Below are 23,507 nucleotides of genomic sequence, written 5' to 3'. Positions count from 1 at the left end.
ATGAGACTTAATATTCTGAAGAAGATTTCCCTTTAAAACAAAAGGCTTTCTCTTACTGTGTGCTTGCCTCTTGTGAGTAGAAGATAAATGATGTAAGGGTATAGTGTAATAGATAAAACTACTGCAATCAATCTGAAGTAGCCAAACTATATTGCAGTCTTGGACTTAAGACTTGCTATATATCTGCAAACATATCAACAGCCTGTTTTACGTTGACTAATTTTGGTTTTTCTCTGGCAGGACTGTCTTATTCCACTCTTCGGCGAAGCTTTACGTTCATGTAAACAGCATGACGTGAGGCCATGGATGCAGGCATTAAGGTATACTGTGTACCAGAATCAGTTGTTGGAGAAAATTAAAGTTAAGTGGTTTTCCTTTTTTTTTTTGTAAGAGAAAATTAAAGGTGGTTTTTTTTTTTAAATTTTGCTTTATTGAGGTTTATATTACACATTCTAAGTGTATGGTTTGATGAGTTCTAACATGTCTTCGCTTGTGTGACCACCAATACGATCGAGATACAGAACAGCGTCTTACCCCAGAAGGTTCCCTTGGGATCATCTCCTCATTTGCCCCTGTCAGCAGTTACTGATTTGCTTTCTGTTACTATGGATTAGGCTTGTCTTTACTAAAGTTTCATGTACGTGAAATCATAACAACATGTTCTCTTGTGTTTGGCTTCTCTTGCTCAGCATGATATTTTTAAGGTTCACCCATATTGCATGTATCAGGAATATAATCCTTTTTATTATTGAGTAGTGTTCTATTGTATGTATATACCACAGTTTATTTCTCCCTTCATCCTTTGCTAGATTTTGGGGTTTTTTCACATTGCGCTATTCAGTATAAACCTGCTCTAAACATTCATGTGCAAGTCTTTGAGTGGACATATATTTGCGTTTCTCTTGAGTGAATGCACCTTGTTGGGTCACGTGGCTTAACTTAAAAAAATTTTAATCACTGTGGTGCATATGTAGTGATTATTAGTGATTATCTCATAATTTTATTTTCTTGATGATTAATGATGTTGAGTGTATTTCATTTGTATTTTAGTTTGCAAATGTTTGTTCAAATTCTTCACCCGTTTTTAATGAAGACGTAAGACTTATTTTTGTGTTCTGAACATAAGTTCTTTGTCACATAAAATGTGCTATGAATGTTGAGTTTTAAATACTCCAAATGAATGGCTAGAGAATTACTATTTGTAGAAATATTTATATGTCAAAGGGATGCTAAGAATTTACTTTTTTGCACTAAAATAGAAAAGTTGCCAGAATGCTGTGGAGTTTTAGTGGAAAACATGATAGCTGGTGTTACTGAGTAAATTTGAGTGTTAATTGTCAATGTAAGCTAACGGCCAAGATAGGGACCACTGCAGGGTGGTTACTTGCAGCTATGACTCAACTGGTCCTTCACTGCCAAACATACCTGGGGTTGGATCATTGGCCTGACGTTTGCAAATCGAGGAACCTTAGGGCAAATCAGTGAACTTCTGAACTGCCTTCGTCTTCAGTTATATGGGGATTTCCCCACTTTTGAGATACTTGTAAGGATTGTATGAGATGAAGAGATGAGACAAGGTATATAAAAGTCCTAGCACGGAGCGTGTCATATAATATGGCTTCACAAGTACCCTCATCTCCTTTCCAGTCGTTTTTTGTTTTTGTTTTTGTTTTTTTGAGACCATCTCACTGTGTTGCCCAGGCTGGAGTGCCTCTTCATTTTTATTTCTTTATTCAGCAAATATTGATCAAATGTGCTTTGTACCAGGTACTGAGCTCTACGTTGGGATATAATGGTGATCAAGGAGATTGTAGATTCTGGCAGGGAAAACTGACATCAAACACGGTGACCCGACATAGTGAGACCCTTTCTCTACTAGAAGAACTTTAAAAATCACCTAGGTGTGGGCCGGGCACGGTGGCTAACGCCTGTAATCCCAGCACTTTGAGATGCTGAGGCAGGTGGATCACGAGGTCAGGAGATCGAGACCATCCTGGATAACACGGAGAAACCCCGTCTCTACTAAAAATACAAAAAAATTAGCCGGGCGTGGGGGCGGGCATCTGTAGTCCCAATTACTCGGGAGGCTGCAGCAGGAGAATGGCATGAACCCGGGAGGCGGATCTTGCATCGAGTCAAGATCACGCCACTGCACTCCAGCCTGGGCGACAGAATGAGACTCCATCTCAAAAAAAAAAAAAGAAACCAAGGACATAGAATAAAACAAGAGTGTAGATTTGGGCATTGAGGCCTTCAAATTGGATTGTTCCCAATGTCCAGAAGAAAAAAAAAATTTAGAAGAGACCCAAATCAGAAAACAAAAGTTGGGCTGAATTCAATGCAAATTATTTTCTAGCTCAATATTAATACTGCCTATGTCAGCTGAATTTCAGCCTTTCAATAACAGCTAGTCAAGTATTTTTTTAGTTGGTTCCTATTGATCGTCATCTTATTTTAGTGGAATCCATTATATTGAAGATGTCAAGTTCCTCATTTCCCATACAAAGAATGTGAGATTCATCTTTCTTGAATCTTTGCTAAGTGTTTAAGGGGACTTTTGGCATCTTTTCAGGAGGACTATAATTGGGCCCTCTAACTAAAAAGTCTCCTATGCCCCTTAGATAGATGAGATTTTCTTTTTTGACCTTGTACCCACCAACATTGGTGGGAGGCTCAGAAGGGACTGTGTAACTTTGTAGCACTTTCTAAACAGTGACCTGTTGTATGGGCATTATAGGACAGTCCGTGGGGTGGGGCGGGGGATGGGGGAGGTGGACAAATGAGGTCTGGTTTAAAGAATGAGAAGTGTGACCAGGCATGGTGACTCATGCCTGTAATCCAGCACTTTGGGATGCTGAGGCAGGAGGATCACTTGAGCCCAGGAGTTTGAGGTTACAGTAAGCTATGATTGTGCCACTGGGCTCCAGCCTGGGTGACAGAACTAGACCCTGTCTCTCAAAAAAGAAGAAGAGGTGTGTATCCTTCTAAATGATAAAACAGATCACTCCCCTGCTTACATAAAACTTCCCGGTGGCTGGCAGGCACGGTGGCTCGTGCCTGTAATCCCAGCACTTTGGGAGGCCATGGTGGGCAGATCACGAGGTCAGGAAATCGAGACCATCCTGGCTAACATGGTGAAATCCTGTCTCTACTAAAAACACAAAAAATTAACCAGGTATGGTGGCATGCACCTGTAGTCCCAGCTACTCGGGAGGCTGAGGCAGGAGAATCGCTTGAACCAGGGAGGTGGAGGTTGCAGTGAGCTGAGATTGCGCCACTGCACTCCAGCCTGGGTGACAGAGACTCTGTCTCAAAAAAAAAAAAAAAGAAAAAAAAATTAGATGGGTGTGGTGGCATGTGCCTGTAATCCCAGCTACTGGGGAGCCTGAGGCAGGAGAATCGCTTGAACCTGGGAGGCAGAGGTTACAGTGAGCCGAGATTGCACAACTGCAGTCTGCCTGGGTGACAGAGCTAGACTCTGTCTCAAAAACAGAAAAACACAAAAAAACAACTTTCCAGTGGCTTCTCACTGCTCTGAGTATAAACTCCAGGCTCTTCCATTGCAACCAACAGGATCTGGTGATTCGACCCCAGCCCCCCTTTCCAGGCCCTCATCACCTTGATCCTCTCTTAACCTATCCTGCTCCAGCTGCACTGGCTTCCTTCCCATTCTTCCAGTATACCAAGATTGTTTCTGCCACAGGGCCTTTGCATCTGCTGTTCTCTTCGCCTGGACTCCTCTTGGTTCTTTTTTTTTTTTTCTTTGAGATGGAGTCTCACTCTGTCGCCCAGGCTGAAGTGCAGTGGCGCGATCTCGGCTCACTGCAAGCTCCGTCTCCCAGGTTCATGCCATTCTCCTGCCTCAGCCTCCCGAGTAGCTGGGGCTACAGGCATCCGCCACCACGCCCGGCTAATTTTTTTGTATTTTTAGTAGAGACAGGGTTTCACCGTCTTAGCCAGGATGGTCTCGATCTCCTGACCTCGTGATCCGCCCGCCTGGGCCTCCCAAAGTGCTGGGATTACAGGTGTGAGCCACCGTGCCTGGCCATAGAGCAGTCTCTTCCTTTTCCTGTTGGGTCTCTGCTCAAATGTCATGTCAGAGAGGCAGACCTCTGGGGCGGTCTATCTGAGGGAATGCACCCATCTCCCTTCCTCTGACCAGTTAGTTACCTTGCTTATTGTTTCAAAGCTCTTACCACCACCTGAAGTCATCTATCTGGTTTGGTTATTTTATTGTTTAGTAGCAGTCTTTATTTTATTATTATTATTATTTTTTGATGGAGTCTCACTCTGTTGCCCAGGCTGGAGTGCAGTAGCATGATCTCGGCTCACCACAACCTCTGCCTCCCAGGTTCAAGCGATTCTCCTGCCTTAGCTTCCTGAGTAGCTGGGACTACAGGCACGTGCCACCATGCCCAGCTGATTTTTGTACTTTTAGTAGAAACGGGGTTTCACTATGTTGGCTGGTCTTGAACTCCTGACATCAAGTGATCCGCCCACCTCGGCCTCCCAAAGTACTGGGGTTACAGGCATGAGCCACCACGCCAAGCTGGTAGCAGTCTTTCCTAGAATGTGGATGCCTTGGAAAACAGGGGCTTTGCCTTGTTTCCCTAGAACCTAGAATGGCATCTGGCACACAGCAGATGCTACATCTATTGTAAACGAATGAATGAAAGAAGTGTCCTTGCAGCCACACTGGCAGCCGTAACGTAGTGGTTATAAATCTAGACTCTGGAGTCTCAAGTGCAAATGTCATTGGCCTCTCCTCCAGCCTCCTCAAGGGGCACTCAATGAAAGAACCTGGAAGCGCCCTGATATGACTGTGGTTGGACTGACATGACTGCCAGATGGTGGGACTTGGTCTGGAGCAGAGACTACTTGGAATGGTAGAGGCAAAACTCAACAGCCCCTGGAGCTGCGCTTGTGGTGGAGCTGGACCCTGATTTTAGCTGGACCTTGTTTTTAGAGACAGGGTTTCCTTCTGCAGTCTCAAACTCCTAGCCTTGATTGATCCTCCTGCCTTGGCCTCCCAAAGTGCTGGGACTACAGGTGCATGCAACCACACCTGGCTAATTTTCTTTTCTTCTTTCTTTTCTTGTCTTTTTTCTTTTTTTTGATGGAGTCTTGTTCTGTTGCCCAGGCTGGAGTGCAATGGTGCGATCTCGGCTCACTGCAACCTCTGCCTCCTGGGTTCAATCCATTCTCCTGCCTCAGCCTCCCAAGTAGCTGGGACTACAGGTGTGTGCCACCGTGCCTGGCTAATTTTTGTATTTTTAGTAGGGACGAGACTTCACCATGTTGGCCAGACTGGTCTCGACCTCCTGACCTCAGGTGATCCACCCACCTTGGCCTCCCAAAGTGCTGGGACTACAGGCACATGCAACCACGTCTGGCTAATTTTCTTGAGTTTTAGTAGAGACTGGGTCTCGTTATGTTGTCCAGGCTGGTCCCGAGCCCTAACTACTGGGACAGAAACAAGATGGTAAGATAGAGAAGGAAGAGTGGCCTGCTCAGATGGGGTGGTCCAGAGGCCTCTCGGGGGAGGTGACTCCTTTTTATTTTTTTTGAGATGGAATCTAGCTCTGTCACCCAGCCTGAAGTGCAGTCGTGTGTTTCATGTGCGTCCGTGTGAAGAGACCACCAAACAGGCTTTGTGTGAGCAACATGGCAGTTTATTTCACCTGGGTGCAGGCGGGCTGAGTCCGAAAAGAGAGTCAGCAAAGGGTGGTAGATTATCATTTGTTCTTACAGGTTTTGGGATAGGGGGTGAAGAACCATGTTTTGCGGGCAGGGGTGGATCTCACAAAGTACATTCTCAAGGGTGGGGAGAATTACAAAGAACCTTCTTAAGTGTAGGGGAGATTACAAAGTACCTTTTTAAGTGTGGGGGAGATTACAAAGTACATTGAACAGTTAGGGTGGGGCAGAAACAAATCACAATGGTGGAATGTCATCAGTTAAGGCTATTTTTACTTCTTGTGTGGATCTTCAGTTACTTCAGGCCATCTGGATGTATACGTGCAAGTCACAGGGGATGCAATGGCTTGGCTTGGGCTCAGAGGCCTGACAGTGTGATCTTGGCTCACTGCAAACTCTGCCTCCTGGGTTCAAGCAATTTTTGTGCCTCAGCTTCCCGAGTAGCTGGGATTACAGGTGCCCGCCACCATGCCCAGCTAATTTTTGTATTTTTAGTAGAGACAGAGTTTCACCAGATTGGCCAGGCTGGTCTCGAACTCCTGTCTCACGTGTCTGTGTGAAGAGACCACCAAACATGCTTTGTGTGAGCAACATGGCTGTTTATTTCACCCGGGTGCAGGCGGGCTGAGTCCGAAAAAGGAGTCAGCAAAGGGTGGTGTGATTATCACTGGTTCTTATAGATTTGGGGATAGGCGGTGGAGTTAAGAGCAGTGTTTTGGGGGCAGGAGGTGGCTCTCATAAAGTACATTCTCAAGGGTGAGGAGAATTACAGAGAAACTTCTTAAGGGTGGGGGAGGTTATAAAGAACCTTCTTAAGAGTGGGGCAGATTACAAAGTACATTGATCAGTTAGGATGGGGCAGAAACAAATGACAATGGTGGAATGTCTTCAGTTAAGGCTGTTTTCACTTCTGTGGATCTTCAGTTGCTTCAGGCCATCTGGATGTATACGTGCAGGTCACTGGGATATGATGGCTTAGCTTGGACTCAGAGGCCTGACATTCCTGTCTTCTTATGTTAATAAGAAAAATAAAACAAAATAGTGGTAAAGTGTTGGGGTGGCGAAAATTTTTGGGGGTGATATGGAGAGATAATGGGCGATGTTTCTCAGGGCTGCTTCGAGCGGGATTAGGGGCGGCACGGGAACCTACAGTGGGAGAGATTCAACTGAAGAAAGATTTTGGGGTAAGGGCTGATACTGTGGGGTTGTTAGAAGGAGCATTTGTCATATAGAATTATTGGTGATATAGAATTATTGAATTATTGGTCATATAGAATCATATGGTTTTGTATGAATTGAGAAACTAAACAGAAGACACACGGTCCGAATAAGAGAAGGAGAAAAACAGGTGTTAAAGGACTAAGAATTGGGAGGACCCAGGACATCCAATTAAGAGAGTGCCCAAGGGGGTTCAGCATAATTATTTGCTTGGTTGGCAAGTTTTTGGACTCTATCCTTGAGTTTTTTTATGTTGTCATATACCAGGCCAGATTGATTTAGGTAAAAACAACACTCTTCATTTAAAAATATACAGAGTCGTCCTTTTTCAGCAATGAGTAAATTGAGGCCTTGGCGATTTTGGAGGAAAGAGAATTGCAAAGCCAGCAATTGTTTCTTTTTTAATTTATTTATTTACTTATTTTTTTAAATTATACTTTAAGTTATAGGGTACATGTGCACAATGTGCAGGTTTGTTACATATGTAAACATGTGCCATGTTGATGTACTGCACCCATTAACTGGTCATTTACATTAGGTGTATCTCCTACTGCTATCCCTTCCCCCTCCCCCACCACACAAGAGGCCCCAGTGTGTGATGTTCCCCTTCCTGTGTCCAAGTGTTCTCATTGTTCAGTTCCCATCTGTGAGTGAGAACATGCAGTGTTTGGTTTTTTGTCCTTGTGATAGTTTGCTGAGAGTGATCGTTTCCAGCTTCATCCATGTCTCTACAAAGGACATGAACTCATCCTTTTTTATGGCTGCATAGTACTCCATGGTGTATCTGTGCCACATTTTCTTAATCCAGTCTATCATTGATGGACATTTGTGTTGGTTCCAAGTCTTCGCTATCGTGAATAGTGCCGCGATAAACATATGTGTGCATGTGTCTTTATAGCAGCATGATTTATAATCCTTTGGGTATGTATCCAGTAATGGGATGGCTGGGTCAAATCATATTCTAGTTCTAGATCCCTGAGGAATCGCCACACTGTCTTCCACAATGGTTGAACCAGTTTACAGTCCCACCAACAGTGTAAAAGTGTTCCTATTTCTCCACATCCTCTCCAGCACCTGTTGTTTCCTGACTTTTTAATGATCGCCATTCTAACTGGTGTGAGATGATATCTCATTGCGGTTTTGATTTGCATTTCTCTGATGGCCAGTGATGATGAGCATTTTTTCATGTGTCTGTTGGCTGCATAAATGTCTTCTTTTGAGAAGTGTCTGTTCATATCCTTTGCCCACTTTTTGATGGGGTTTTTTTTTTTTCTTGTAAATTTGTTGGTGTTCTTTGTAGATTCTGGATATTAGCCTTTTGTCAGATAAGTAGATGGCAAAAATTTTCTCCCATTCTCTAGGTTGCCTGTTCACACTGATCCTAGTTTCTTTTGCTGTGCAGAAGCTCTTTAGTTTAATTAGATCCCATTTGTCAGTTTTGGCTTCTGTTGCCATTGCTTTTGGTGTTTTAGACATGAAGTCCTTGCCCATCCCTATGTCCTGAATGGTATTGCCTAGGTTTTCTTCTAGGGTTTTTACGGCTTTAGGTCTAACATTTAAGTCTTTAATCCATCTTGAATTAATTTTTGTATAAGGTGTAAAGAGGGGATCCAGTTTCAGCTTTCTACATAGGGCTAGCCAGTTTTCCCAGCACTATTTATTAAATAGGGAATCCTTTCCGCATTTCTTGTTTTTGTCAGGTTTGTCAAAGATCAGATGGTTGTAGATGTGTGGTATTATTTCTGAAGGCTCTGTTCTGTTCCATTGGTCTATATGTCTGTTTTGGTACCCGTACCATGCTGTTTTGGTTACTGTAGCCTTGTAGTATAGTTTGAAGTCAGGTAGCATGATGGCTCCAGCTTTGTTCATTGGGCTTAGGATTGTCTTGGCAATGCGGGCTCTTTTTTGGTTCCATATGAACATTAAAGTAGTCTTTTGCAACTCTCATCAGCCCAGTTTAATATTACCTATTTATTATAATGTAATGCTGCTCGCACAACTGAGAAAACACTGTTGCTTTACCCCCTCCAGCTCTGTAGCAGCCACACAGAAATCATAGAACTGTAAACATATGCTAATTACACAACCTATGTAGGCAATCAATATTAAGAAAAATTTTTACTGCCCAGTAATTCTGTGGTTGAAAATGTAGAGTCTAATTTTGATCCGCAGTAACATCTAGGTTAATGTTGATTCAGAAGGAAAACGTTTGTTGTTGCCATGAGAAGAGGCATTGAAATGCTGAATCACCACCACAAATGTTACCACTATGAATATAAGGAGATACATAGGAAGATCGAATTAGACCATCTCGGACCACCAGGTTTACAATTCCACCTGCAGATACATGCAAGAAGTATTGTCACAATACTTATGTCACGTTATTCCGTTGAGGTCATCACCAACTAAGCTTATAATTAATGCGTGGTCAATTTGGTCAATGTCACCAGCGTAGCATACTAACAAAAACAAGGGTTGCAAACTCAAATGCCTATAAGGCAGAACGTAAGACGGTAGGAAGCAAAGTCTATAGGGAGCTATATAATAGAGGCTGCAGATTCATGGCAGATTCTAAAGCACAGCAGTCCCCAACATTTTTGGCACCAGGGACCGGCTTTGTGGAAGACAATTTTTCCACAGGCAGCAAGGGATGGGGCACAGGATGGTAATGGTCTTGGGATGAAACTGTTCCACCACAAATCATCAGGAATTAGATTCTCATAAGGAATATGCAACCTGGATCCCTCGTGTGTGTAATTCACAACAGGGTTCATGCTCCTGTAAGAATCTAATGATGCTGCTGATCTGACAGGAGGCAGAGCTCAGGCAGCAATGCAAGCAATGGGGAGCAGCCAGAAATACAGACGAAGCTTCAATTGTTACCCACCATTCACCTTCTGCTCTGTGGCCCAGTTCCTAACAGGCCACAGACCAGTACATGTCCATGGCCCAGGGGTCAGGGACCCCTGCTGTGGCACATTGCTTAATAGAGGACTGTAGCAGCCATGTGCCCTGACCTTTCCTTTTTTTTTTTTTTTTGAAATGCCAGAAACCCAGAATTTTATTTATTTATTTATTTATTTATTTTTTTAATTTTTTTAAGACAAGGTCTGGCTCTGTTGCCCAGGTTGGAGTGTAGGAGGGCGATCTCAGCTCACTGTAACATCAACCTCCCAGGCTCAAGCAATCCTATCACTTCAGCCTCCCACGTTGCTGGGATTACAGGCACACTCCACTACACCCAGCTAATTTTTTTGTATTATTTGTAGACATGGGGTTTCGCCACGTTGCCCAGGCTAGTCTGGAATTCCTGAGCTCAAGCTGTCTGCCCATCTCAGCCTCCCAAAGTGCTGGGATTGCAGGAGTGCACCACCACACCTGGCCTGAAACCCAGATTTTATTTATTTATTTATTCATTTTTTGAGATGGAGTCTTGCTCTATTGCCTAAGCTTGAGTGCAGTGGCGCGATCTTGGCTCACTGCAACCTCCACCTCCCTGGTTCAAGCGATTCTCCTGCCTCAGCCTCCCAAAGTGCCGGGATTACAGGCATGCAACACCACACCCAGCCTGAAACCCAAATTTTTAATATGAAATCAAAGTCTTCAAACCTCGTAGGTGTCATAAAAAGCACACTGAGGACCACTAGTTTGCAACTGCCAATCTAAAATATCATAGACATTATATCACTTTAACCATGAAAAAAAAAAGTATGTGAGGCAGAAAATGGAAGCAACCATGCCTAATTTATTGTTGAATACTTTTTCCATATACCAAGAGCTTCCTTTGCACTAGCATCTGAAACTATATCCAGAATAACACTGGTTTCATAAAAGTGTTGATCCTCACACCTCTTTATAGTCTTGCACCTAGCACAGTGGAGTGAAGCAGTTTAAATAGCACTTGTTCCTTGAGTATATATGGAAAAAAGTGAAGTATTGATAAGTGTTCAGCTAATATGAGCAGCATCTCAGGAGTTTCCAATTCTTGAATTACCAGGGAGTATTTTTACCATTTTCCTCCAGTGAAAGGCCTATTTTGAGAGACTTACCCTCCAAAATGAATATATTAAGTCATGTTCCTTTTTTTTTTTTTTTTTTTTTGAGACAGGGCCTTGCTCTGTTGCCCAGGCTGGAGTGCAGTAGCATGATAGTTACAGGAAAGGGGTCCCAATCTAGACCCCAAGAGAGGGTTCTTGGATCTTGTGCAAGAAACAATTCAGGGTGATGCCACAGTGTGAAGTGAAAGCAAGTTTATTAAGAAAGTAAAGGAGGAGGGTCACGGTGGCTCACTCCTGTAATCCCAGCACTTTGGGAGGCCGAGACAGGTGGATCACGAGGTCAGGAGATCAAGACCATCCTGGTTAACACGGTGAAACCTCATCTCTACTAAAAATACAAAAAAATTAGCCAAGTGTGGTGGCGGGCACCTGTAGTCCCACCTACTCTGGAGGCTGAGGCAGGAGAATGGGATGAACCCGGGAGGCAAAGCTTGCAGTAAGCCGAGATCGTGCCACTGCACTCCAGCCTGGGTGACAGAGGGAGACTCCATCTCAAAAAAAAAGAGAGAAAGTAAAGGAATAAAAGAATGGCTACCCCATAGACGGAGCAGCCGTGAGGGCTGCTGGTTGCCCATTTTTATGGTTATTTCTTGATGATATGCTAAACAAGGAGTGGATTTTTCATGCCTCCTCTTTTTAGACCATATAGGGTAACTTCTTGATGTTGCCGTGGCATTTGTAAACTGTCATGGTGCTGGTAGGAGTGTAGCAGGGAGGATGATGGGAGGTCAGTCTTGTCTCTATTTTGGTTTTGGTGGGTTTTGGCCAGCTCCTTCACTGCAACCTGTTTTATCAGCAAGGTCTTTATGACTGGTATTTTGTGCTGACCTTCTGTGTCATCCTGTGACTTAGAATGCCTTAACCATCAGGGAATGCAGCCCAGTAGTTTCAGCCTCATTTTTCCCGGCTCCTATTTAAGATGGAGTTGCTCTGGTTCACACACCTCTGACATGATCTCTGCCCACTGCGGCTTCCACCTCCTGGGTTCAAGAGATCCTCCTGCCTCACCCTCCCAAGGTGCTGGGACTACAGGTGTGTGCCACCACGCTCAGCTAATTTTTGTATTTGTTGTAGAGACGGTGTTTTTCCATGTTGCCCAGGCTGGTCTCAAACTCCTGGGCTCAAGCAATCCTTCTGTCTCAGCCTCCCAAAGTACTGGGATTACAGGCATGTCCCACCATGCCCAGACTAATATTTACTTTTAATCAGACTAAGATAGGGTTACTACTTGAGTTGCTATGGCTCCAGCTGAAAGAAAGCCTGTGCAGTCATATCACGCATAAACATTTGCTTTATGCTAAAAATATGGTGGACCTGGCATTACAGCTATTACAAATCTCCTAAGGTGTCTCGGGTAGTGTATTAGTTACTTTTCATACTGCTATGAAGAAATACTCAAAACTGGGTAATTTATAAAGAAAAAGAGGTTTAATGTACTCACAGTTCCACAAGGCTGGAGAGGCCTCAGAATCATGGTGGAAGGCAAAGAAGGAGCAAAAAGGTATGTCTTACATGGCAGCAGGCAAGAGAGCACGTGCAGGGAAACTGCCCTTTATAAAACCATCAGATTTAGTGAGATGTATTCACTATCACGAGAACAGTATGGGAAAAACCTGCCCCCATGATTCGATTACCTCCTACCGGGTCCCTCCCACGACACATGGGGATTATGGGAACTATAATTCAAGATGAAATTTGGGTGGGGACGCAGCCAAACCATATCGGGTAGCAACAACCTGGGGTCAGTTTTGCAGGTGGTAAAGCCATTTACCAAGATAGTTGTAGGTAAAGAAGGGCAGATTTATTAGAGAAATTATGAAAATATGTTGCAATGGGCAGCTCAGCAGAGAAGGGGCTACCTGCAAAGAGGCAATGGCTGGAGGAAAGTTTTATAGGGTCCTGCTGAAGGGTGCTATGTGTGGAATGAGGTCATTGTGCCCGCAGGTTGTTTGTGATTAGCTGTCTCTAACAAATTGTTCATACAATAATTGTTCATTATTGTTCTCTACTTGGGGCTCTCCCCAACCTGGGGACCCTTCCTTATTGTTGCTTACTTATCAGGACTCCACATAAGGGTGTGGAAACTTCATTCATTCATATCTTCAACACAAATTGTAGGTAGCCTGTTTCTTAAAACATTTATTCAACAAATATTTAGTCCAAGCCAGTATTACTTATTACCTTCTCTACTACTTTATGGACTTTTAACTATCTCTGACACTATTCACTATTCTTCCACATTCTCTATTATTTATACCTATGGTAAAATTTGCCAGTTTGACCATACAACTAATACTCACAGGGAATATATAGAGTCTAGAAGAAAATATACAGGTCCTTAAAGGCTGCCCTGCCAACAAAACCATAATGCGGGAACAAACATCACAACTATGCCAAATAATCAATCCTACAATGTCCAAAATTTTACTTTAAAACTGGAATTTCCAGACTTCCTTTCTGCATTAACCAGTTTAACTAGACAGTGACGAAATATTCCTCCTACTTTATGCTGTGATAGTTTATTTATTTATTTATTTATTTATTTATTTATTTATTTGAGACAGAGTTTCGCTCTTGTTGCCCAGGCTGGAGTGCAGTGGCACGATCTCAGCTCACCACAACCTCCGCCTCCCAGGTACAAGCGATCCTCCTGCCTCAGCCTCCCGAGTAGCTGGGATTACAGGCATGTACCACCACGCCCGGGTAATTTTGTATTTTTAGTAGAGACGGGGGGTTTCTCCATGTTGGTCAGGCTGGTCTAGAACTCCTGACCTCAGGTGATACCCCTGCCTCAGCCTCCCAATGTGCTGGGATTACAGCTGTGAAGCCACCACGCCCGGCTGCTGTGATAGTTGAGATGTAAACCAAAAATAAAATTCTAAGCCACCCAATCCGACTGAATGTACCCTTCCTGTTGACCAAGGACATTCCAAAGTAAACTGAAAAGACCAGCTTAGGCCATGATGGGAAGGGGAGGTGTCAACATGCCTCATTCTACCTTCCTCCCTCTGGAATCCAGACACAACTGACCAGCATTAACATTAAAACAGAGATCTTAAGCTGGGCACAGTGGCTCATGCCTGTAATCCCAGCACTTTGGCAGGCCAAGGTGGGATCACCTGAGGTCAGAAGTTCAAGACCAGCCTGGCCAGTATGGTGAAGCCATGTCTCTACTAAAAATACAAAATGAACCGGACATTGTGGTGCACGTCTGTCATCCCAGCAAGGCAGGAGAATCACTTGAACCCAGGAAGCAGAGGTTGCAGTGATCCAGGATCATGCCATTGCACTCCAGCCTGGTTAACGGAGCGAGACTCCGCCTCATTAAAAAAAAAAAAAAAAAAGCCGGGCGTGGTGGCGGGCACATGTAATCCCAGCTACTAGGGAGGCTGAGGCAGGAGAATGGTGTGAACCAGGGAGGCGGAGCTTGCAGTGAGCCGAGATTGTGCCACTGCACTCCAGCCTGGAGAGAAATGCATTTCATAATGCATTTTAATTGCATTAGCAGTGATTTAATTTTTTTAGATGCTAAAACTTATGGGTGAAAGTGGATTAAATGTAGCCAAATGCAACATCAAAATCTTCAGGCACAAAAACCCATTAACTTTTTCATACTCTCAGAAGATGAACCTAATTTCAAATGAAAGCTGCCTCCAGAATATATTGTTAAGCATATTCTAGATATAATTCATTTTGGCAAACATACTGTAGAAATTCACATAACATTTTACTGTACTAAAAGTAAATTGCCCATGTAACAAAAAATATCTTTTCAGAGCTTCAAATGAATTTTAAAGGATGACTGATGGTCCTTGGAAGAGAAACAGTAAAGGAATAAGGTTTGTAGCAATGATGTATGAGTTAGAAATTGCAGTTCCAGATGATCTCTTTATTAAAGAGACGATCTACACTTAATTTGGTCAACTGTTATGAACATAGTTCATGTTAAGTCTCCATTTAAATACAACCTGAAATACCAAAGTTAATTTTCTTTTCTTTCTTTTTTTTTTTTTTTTAAGACAGAGTCTTGCTCTGTTGCCCTTCCTGGTGTGCAGTGGCGTGATCTCGGCTCACTGCAACCTCCACCTCCTGGGCTTGAGCAATCCTACTGCCTCAGCCCCCCAAGTAGCTGGGAGGACAGGTGCAAGCCACGGCACTCAGCTAATTTTTGCATTTTTCGTAGAGATAGGGTTTCACCATGTTGCCCAATTTGGTCTCGAACTCCTGAGCTCAAGTGATCCGCCCGCCTTGGCCTCCCAAAGTGCTGGGATTACAGGCATGAGCCACCGTGCCTGGCCAGAAAATTGTAAACACACACAAACTCTCAAGTGGCCTAATTCCCTCTCACCAAACCAATGACAATACAGATAGAATAACTTGTGTTCATTTTTGTACAAACAAAAAAGATATAAATTGTGAATGATGCATGATTTTTAATTACAAGTAAACTGGGCAAATGCTTCTGCATTATTTAAAGCTAAAAGGTGATCAGTGGAAACTTTCCTCTGTTAGTACTCTAATACTTTTTATATTTATCGGCTCACTACAACCTGTGCCTACCAGGTTCAAGCGATTCTCCTGTCTCAGCCACCTGAGTAGCCGAGACCACAGGCACGCACTACCATGTCCGGCTAATTTTGTATTTTTAATAGAGACAGGGTTTCACCGTGTTGGCCATGCTGGTCTTGAACTCCTGACCTCAACCGATCCGCCTGCCTTGGCCTCCCAAAGTTCTGGGATTACAAGCGTGAGCCACTGCGCCCAGCCTTATTATAATTGTTACTATTTAAATCTCTTTTGCTCTCTCCTTCAAGAGAGACCTCATCCCATTCAGTTGCATCCATTTATTTATTCATCTTCTGCCTCCTGGGCTCGAGAGATCCTCCAGCGTGAGTCTCCCAAGTAGCTGGGACTACAGGCTCACACCACCATGCTTGGCTAAATTTTGTAGGTTTCGGAGAGACAGGCTCTTGCCACATTGCCTAGGCTGGTCTCAAACTCCTGGGCTCAGATGATCCACCTGCCTTCGCCTCCCAAAGCACTGGGACGTGAGCCACCACGCCCAGCCGCAAGTACTTTTACACAAAATGCAAACACTATTCTTCCATCATAAAAGTGATACCACAGCTTCTGTGAAGTTTTGCCAGGTAGTACTCATAATTACCTTGGGTGAACTTTTTGATGTTAAACTGTATCTTCTTCTTACGAGTTTTTCCATTGTATTAACTGCTTTTACAACAACACAAATAACAAGTTATTTTACAAACCATTTAGAAATTTCTGTACTATGGTCCCAGTAATGTAAAATATATTAATGCCTATTACATTCAGATAAATTATACACTTGGAAACCACATACTTATGACTTACAGAAACTTACAGAAACAAATTATAGAAATTATATGCTCAATTTTTAGGTATATAGTCTTAAATTAAGCTTAAATATACATTCTCAAGATAAATTAACAGTTCAGGGCTTCACAACTTGAAATCTGTGGAAGATGACATTGGAGACAACAGAACTCTGGTGGAATTCTTAGATGGAATTTGCCGAAACTTTTTCTTTTTTTTTTTTTCTGAGATGGAGTGTCACTCTGTCGCCCAGGCTGGAGTGCAGTGGCGCAATCTCAGCTCACTGCAAGCTCTGCCTCCCGGGTTCACGCCATTCTTCTGCCTCAGCCTCCTGAGTAGCTGGGACTACAGGCGCCCACCGCCACGCCCGGCTAATTTTTTATATTTTTAGTAGAGATGGGGTTTTACTATGTTAGCCAGGATGGTCTCGATCTCCTGACCTTGTGATCCACCCGCCTTGGCCTCCCAAAGTGAAACTTTTCTTTAAAATAGAGATGGGATCTTGCTGTATTGCCCAGGCTGGTCTCAGACTCCTTGCCTTAAGCAGTCCTCCCACCTCAGCCTCCTAAAGTGCTGGGATTACAAGCGTGAAGCATTACATCCAAGTGAAACTTCTTGAGATGGTTACGTAATGTCTAAATCTGCTGGTGTAGAAGTTAGTAAAGTGTAGAACTGAATAAATATTAAATATTAGATCAAGTTTCTCATGTTTACCTTAACGTATAAAGATTTATCTTAAAGCACTGATTTTCACAAAATAACATCAGTGTGAAATTGGAAAAGAAGCCAAATATTTTATTTCATGTATCTGAGAAATGAGGTGCTTTAGTCAACTGAATCTGCCCAAAACTAAAAAGCATTAATTGAAAAGTACTTAACTCAGAAATTATAAAAATAGGAGACATCAATAAAATACATTCTACACAGAATACGCCAACCATACACTACTCTTTTTTGATAATAAAAAATGTATTTACTGAGCCAGTTGTGGTGGCTCACGCCTATAATCCCAGCACCTTGGAAGGCCAATGAGAGTGGATCAGTTGAGGCCAGGAGTTTGAGACCAGCCTGGCCAACATGGCGAAATGCCGTCTCTACTAAGAATACAAAAATGAGCCGGGCACGGTGGCACGCACCTGTAATCCCAGGTACTCCGAAGGATGAGGCAGGATAATTGTTTGAACTCAGGAGGTGGAGGTTGCAGCGAGCCAAAATCATGCCACTGCACTCCAGCCTGGGTGACAGAGTGAGTCTCTGTCTCAAAAAAAAAAAAAAATGTTAAAGAAAAAAAGTCAGTTGCAGTGGCTCACGCCTGTAATCCCAGCACTTTGGGAGGCCGAGGCAGGCGGATTACAAGGTCAGGAGATCGAGACCACCCTGGCCAACATGGTGAAACCTCCTCTCTACTAAAAATGCAAAAATTAGGCTGAGCACGGTGGCTCACACCTGTAATCCCAGCACTTTGGGAGGCCGAGGCATGGAGATCACGAGATCAGGAGATTGAGACCATCCTGGCTAACACAGTGAAACCCTGTCTCTACTAAAAATACAAAAAATTAGCTGGACGTGGTGGCAGGCACCTGTAGTCCCAGCTACTTGGGAGGCTGAGGCAGGAGAATGGTGTGAACCCGGGAGGCGGAGTTTGCAGTGAGCCGAGATCCCACCACTGCACTCCAGCTTAGGCGACAGAGCCAGACTGTGTCTCAAAAACAGGAAAGAAAACAAAAGAAAATTTGGACTATTGCCAATTACAAATATTTTTAGAGAAGAATTCAAAACAGTAACTGTGGATGATGGAAACAATAGTTATGATAAAAGTCTGATGAAACTTCCCAGTTCACAAGGAAATTTAATTACTTATGTGCAGCATTTTAAGACAGTAATCAGAATCATGACTGACAGCATCATATCAGGGCCACCAGACTTTTATAAATTTCATACAATCTTCAGAAATAATTAATAACTTTTTTTTTTTTTTTAAGATAGATTCTACCTCTGTCACCCAGGCGGGAGTGCAGTGGCATGATCTTGGCTCACTGCAACCTCCGCCTCCTGAGTTCAAGCAATTCTCCTGTCTCAGCCTCCCGAGTAGCTGAGACTACAGGCATGTGCCACCAGGCATGGCTAATTTTTGTATTTTTAGTGGAGACAGGGTTTCACTCTATTAGGCTGGTCTGGAACTCCCGACCTCAGGTGATCCACATGCCTTTGTCTCCCAAAGTGCTGGGATTACAGGCATGAGTGACGGTGCCCAGCCATTCATGACATGTTTGTACAAATATAACTTTAGCAAATATTTAGCATAACTATCAAAATTACAAATCATATTAAATTTGTATAAATGTATGCAATTTTTGGAACACGTATATCAACAACATACCCATAAATATAACTGAGATGAGATCTAATGTCACCTCACTTGACAGTGCCCTCCCATGCAGTATCGCCACATTTGACAATGCCTGCCCATTTAATCTACCAAATAAATCGAATCACTTAATACCTCTACAAGATGAGAGATACATTCTTTGGACTCCCCAAGGGATGCACCTGAAAAAATCCCAAAGTTAGTTTTAAGCCAAAAAGACTTGATTTAGGATTTTGACACTGGAGAAACCCATTAAAGACGTCAAGTTTGAAAACACTTGATCAAAACAGAATCACAGGTCACTATTAAAAGAGTATTAATTTAACCAGAGACTTCCAAAGCAATACAGAAACTTACATGGATATAAAAACCTTAACCCTTTTAAAGGTCAGATTTGCTAAGTGATCAAAAGGGGTACTTGAATTGAATCAACACAGGAAGAGTGTGTACAGGGTTATGAGTGTAGGCAGATGGTTACTTTGGTCATATCTCCATTTGCCACCTGATTACACATGAGAATGGCATCTTTACTCACCAGAAAGCCAGTATTATAGGAGGTGTAGGAGGCATTCTTGGACTTGAGACAAGAACATTGTTGTGTAGAAATTTCATTGACTGTGTTAAAATTATTCTCCATGGGCTGGAGAACACATAACATGGCCTTTAGAATGAGACGGGCATTGATTGGATGCAAAGTCTCCACACTTACTAGCTGTGTGACATTGGACAGAGTGCTTCATCATTCCGAGACTCAGTTTTTAAAGGAAAAACAACTAACTACCTTGCAAGCTTGCTAGCAGGTTTAAGTGTAATAATGTGTGGGAATGACTGCACCGTGACTAACACGTAGTGACAGCTTAATTAATGTTAACCCTTATCATTATCATATAAGAATGGGAGTTACATAAGAGAGGAATCCTGTCAGTTCGTTCTCTGCTGTGTCCCCAAGACCATGAATCATGGCTGGCATGTAGTAGGCATTTAATAATATATGTTCAACAAGTATTTGGCAGTCTCGGAGGGCAGAAAAGGAGGTGGGGAAGATTTTTAAATAACGTTTTTTAAAAAGTCACATTGTCGTACAATACCGATTTTTCTTGCATATTTAGGAAATTGAGGGTTTTTTCCTAAAACATGCGGACATATGGGAAATAGGATGCAACATTTGCACTAATGTTTCAGACACAGTTAGAGGTTTCCAAGAGATTTTGCGCTGGGGAGGCTGCTTGCTACAAGCTCCCAAAGCTCTGGGAGAACATAGTATTCATTCCTCCCTCAGCAGAAGCGGTGAGGCAAGAAGCTCTGGGGAGCACCCAGCCTTGGACTTTTAGCATAGTGTGTCAGGTCTTCATAGTTTGGGCCCAGGGCACAGAGAAGTCACAGCTCTCCGGCATCCTGTGACCTTTACCCTCTTTGCCAAGGGAAAATGTGGCCCACCAAAGCAAGAAACTTGAGGGCATGGGTCACCCCAGCCCTGGCATCTGCCCAGAGCCCGAGAAGGAAGGAACAATGATCCTCCAGCTACCTCACGGGGCTGGCACAGGTGACCACTGCCCTGGCATCACCCAGCTGTGTCCGGCAGCCTGAACCCCATCTGTGGGGATGTGAGGAGGAAAATACAAAAGTCCTTAGGTGAACACTGAGAAGGCAGATGCAGCAGAAACCTCCAGGCCAGAACTACCCAGTCTTGGACCTATGGTGGAGATAGAGCATAGCTGGCGATCATGTGTACTTACACTCTAAGGTCACCTGGTTGCACTATGGCCTCATCTGTGGCTCTGAAAATGAAGATTTGGAAGGAGATCATCACAGCTAATGTTTAACAAGCCCCTCCTGTGTGCCAAATCATTCACCCCTCACCACAACTGAATGAGCTAAGGATTCTCATTATATATAGTTTATGGAGAGGGAAGTGCAGACACAAAGAGGTGAATTATCTTACCCAGATCACACAGCTGATAAGTGGTGGAGGCAGAATAGAATCTAAACAGTGTGGCTCCGGAGCCCACATGCATTGATTCGACAAGTGTTTATTGAGCACCTGCCACGGACAAGGCCTTGTGTGATTAAATAGGGTTGTGATTAGTAATATAAAAATGAGAAATCACTAATGCTTTTTAGACTTAACATTTTCTTTTTTTGTAGGATTCAGGCACAGAACTGTATATCCAATAATAGTGAAATGGATCCCACTAATTATGACCGAAATGATGATACATTTAAATGACTTGGATGTTTTATAGGTATGATCTCGTGAAACCTTGAGAGCAAGTGAATGACGAATGAAACTATTGTTCCTGTTTCACACAGAAGAAAACTGAGGTTAAAAGGGGTAAAGTAATTTTGCATGGCATGAAGTAGAAATTCAAAGTACAGGAATTTGAACTTGGTTCTGTCCTTTTCTGAAGCCCTTGACCACTATAGACTGAAACATCACCTTGTTTTTCCACTCATTCAACACGTTTTTTTAAAATTATCTAATAGGTTGGCACTCATGATGAGCCCCTGTTCTCATTCTGCAAATGGTGAAGCTCTCTATTGTCCTGACCCCACAGTTCCTGTCCCATGACCAGGGCCAGCTCACCAAGGAGCTGCAGCAGCACGTAACGTCAGTGACATGCCCATGCGAGTACCTGAGGAAGGTGAGTGAGTGCAGACAGATGGGGCCTGGTGCCCTTGAGCAGTTCCCGGGTCTCAGCTGCCACACATCTCATAGCGGGTGATGCTGGGGGAAGCTTATGCAGTCACAGTACTGGCTTCTTCCTCTTTTTCTTTCCATACAAGTGGCTTAGGGATGGGGTAGAGTAGTTGACTTATTTGGATGAAAACCACTATCTTCTGTCAGAAACTCAAAAGGAATCATTGCTGGCATGGTAACCTAAAGAAAAACAACCAGACAAGTGCCCAACGACAGTTAAAAAGGTTATTTATTATCTTGCCAAGTTTAGGCTGGGCGTGGTGACTCATGCCTGTAATCCCAGCATTTTGGGAGGCTGAGGCTGGTGGATCACCTGAGGCCAGGACTTCGAGACCAGCCTGACCAATACGGCAAAACCTCGTCCCTACTAAAAATACAAAAATTAGCCGGGCATGGTGGTGTGAGCCTGTAGCCCCAGCTACTCAGGAGGCTGAGACAGGAGAATTGCTTAGATTCAGGAGGTGGAGGTTTTAGTGGGCCGAGATCACGCCATTGCACTCCAGACTGTGCGACAGAACGAGACTCTGTCAAAAAAAAAAAAAAAAAAATTATCCTGCAAAATTTGAAAAGGAAATTCAAATCAACAGCTTCTAAACTACTTTTTAACATGACTCATAATAAGAAATACATTCTATAGTACATATATATGTTCTATAATTTTGAATAAAAGAATTAACCACATCACCTTTATTTTACAACATGTAATACATATTTTTTATTCTCCTTCATTTGTTTTGAATGCTCTGTGCAGTCTACAAAAAGTCCAATAGTAATAATTAAATTAGTCATTAAGTTGAACATTATCTTGTCTTTTAAAATGATAATCTCAAAAATGATCTTTTATTTTTGAGATTTATATAGATACACACACACACACACACACACACACACACACACAGAGAGAGAGAGAGAGACAGAGTTTCACTCTGTCGCCCAGGCTGGAGTGCAGTGGCACAATCTTGGCTCACTGCAACCTCCGTCTCCCGGGTTCAAGCAATTCCTCTGCCTCAGCCTCTGAGTAGCTGGGACTACAGGTGTGCACCATCATGCCCAGCTAATTTTTGTATTCTTAGTAGAGATGGGGTTTCACCATATTGGCCAGGCTCGTGTCAACTCCTGACCTCGTAATCTGCCCACCGTGGCCTCCCAAAGTGCTGGGACTATAAGTGTGAGCCACTGCACCCGGTCCAAGATAAAATTATTTTAACAATATACTATGAAGAGAAAAACACTGGCTATGAAAGAATATGCATAGTTTTACCCTGTTTAAAAATAAAGATTGAAAGAATACATATGCAAATAAGTTTACTTTTATTTTTGGTAATACTTTACTGGATTGTCCGAATATTGACAATCAGTATGCATCATGAAGCTACATGGCTAACATTGAGTACTCACTGTGTGTGCCAGGCCCTGGGTTCAATGCTCTACATGCACTTATATTTCATTTAATTCTCTCTGCAGCCTGAGATGGTATAGCCACCTCATTTTACAGAGTTGAAACTGAGGCTCAGAGACTGAAAGTTAAGCCTGAGGTTACAGTCAATAAGAGGCAGAGCTGGAACTGAAACCTACATGTGTCTGACCACCAGTTCATGTTCTGACGGCAGGCTAGTCTGCATCACAGAGCGTGGGGTAGATGGTGCATGCCTGCTAGGATGGGCTAGGTATCACTGTAGGTAAGAAACAGCCCCAAACGATGGAAATGTACACCACTGAAGGCTCTTTTCCTGCCCATGCTGCACATCCTCCATGGCTCTCCTGTGCCCTGTGCCCCACATGCCCTCATCCTGCCACGAGAATAAAGGAGCAGCCTCCATATGGGAGCTGTCAGCTGCTCTAAGAGATGAAGGAGAGGGTGGCCAGTCTCAATGGCTCCCAACTCTTTTGCCTCGAGGTGACATGCTTCACTTCCACTCACATCTCTTGGGTCAAAGCAAATCCCATGTGTACATCCACTTTCAAGTGGCCCAGGAGAGAACCTGAAATACTCGGTGGACTCCATTAAGGCCGTCATATGGTGTCAGCCTGCATGGGAGACTGTGGAGGGGCAGAGGAGGAGAGTGGGGAACTGATGGGAAATGACAGGAGGACTAAGTCACCGCAGATTTGCTTT

General features: G+C 43.4%; 2 protein-coding genes across 5 annotated transcripts in view; both read left to right on the top strand.

Moving 5' to 3' along the window:
• The window catches only part of LOC129394192 (serine/threonine-protein kinase SMG1-like), a 39,562-nt gene extending 17,273 nt beyond the window's left edge, over window positions 1-22,289 (top strand). For all 4 annotated transcript variants that reach the window (XM_063597498.1, XM_063597497.1, XM_063597496.1 and 1 more), the window contains one exon: window positions 241-22,289. In XM_063597498.1, the coding sequence (XP_063453568.1) occupies window positions 241-390 (150 nt within the window). In that variant the 3' untranslated portion in view covers window positions 391-22,289. The remainder of the gene's footprint in view (window positions 1-240) is intronic.
• Window positions 21,206-23,507, top strand: part of LOC129394198 (nuclear pore complex-interacting protein family member B8-like) — a 21,051-nt gene continuing 18,749 nt past the window's right edge. The window contains exon 1 of the mRNA XM_055099721.2: window positions 21,206-21,335. Within this exon, the coding sequence (XP_054955696.1) occupies window positions 21,216-21,335 (120 nt within the window). The 5' untranslated portion in view covers window positions 21,206-21,215. The remainder of the gene's footprint in view (window positions 21,336-23,507) is intronic.

This window comes from Pan paniscus, chromosome 18, assembly GCF_029289425.2.
Source record: "Pan paniscus chromosome 18, NHGRI_mPanPan1-v2.0_pri, whole genome shotgun sequence".
In the NCBI taxonomy this organism is placed as follows: Eukaryota; Metazoa; Chordata; class Mammalia; order Primates; family Hominidae; genus Pan; species Pan paniscus.
Note: the sequence above shows the minus strand (reverse complement) of the source record. Positions and strands in the feature narration are given on the sequence as shown.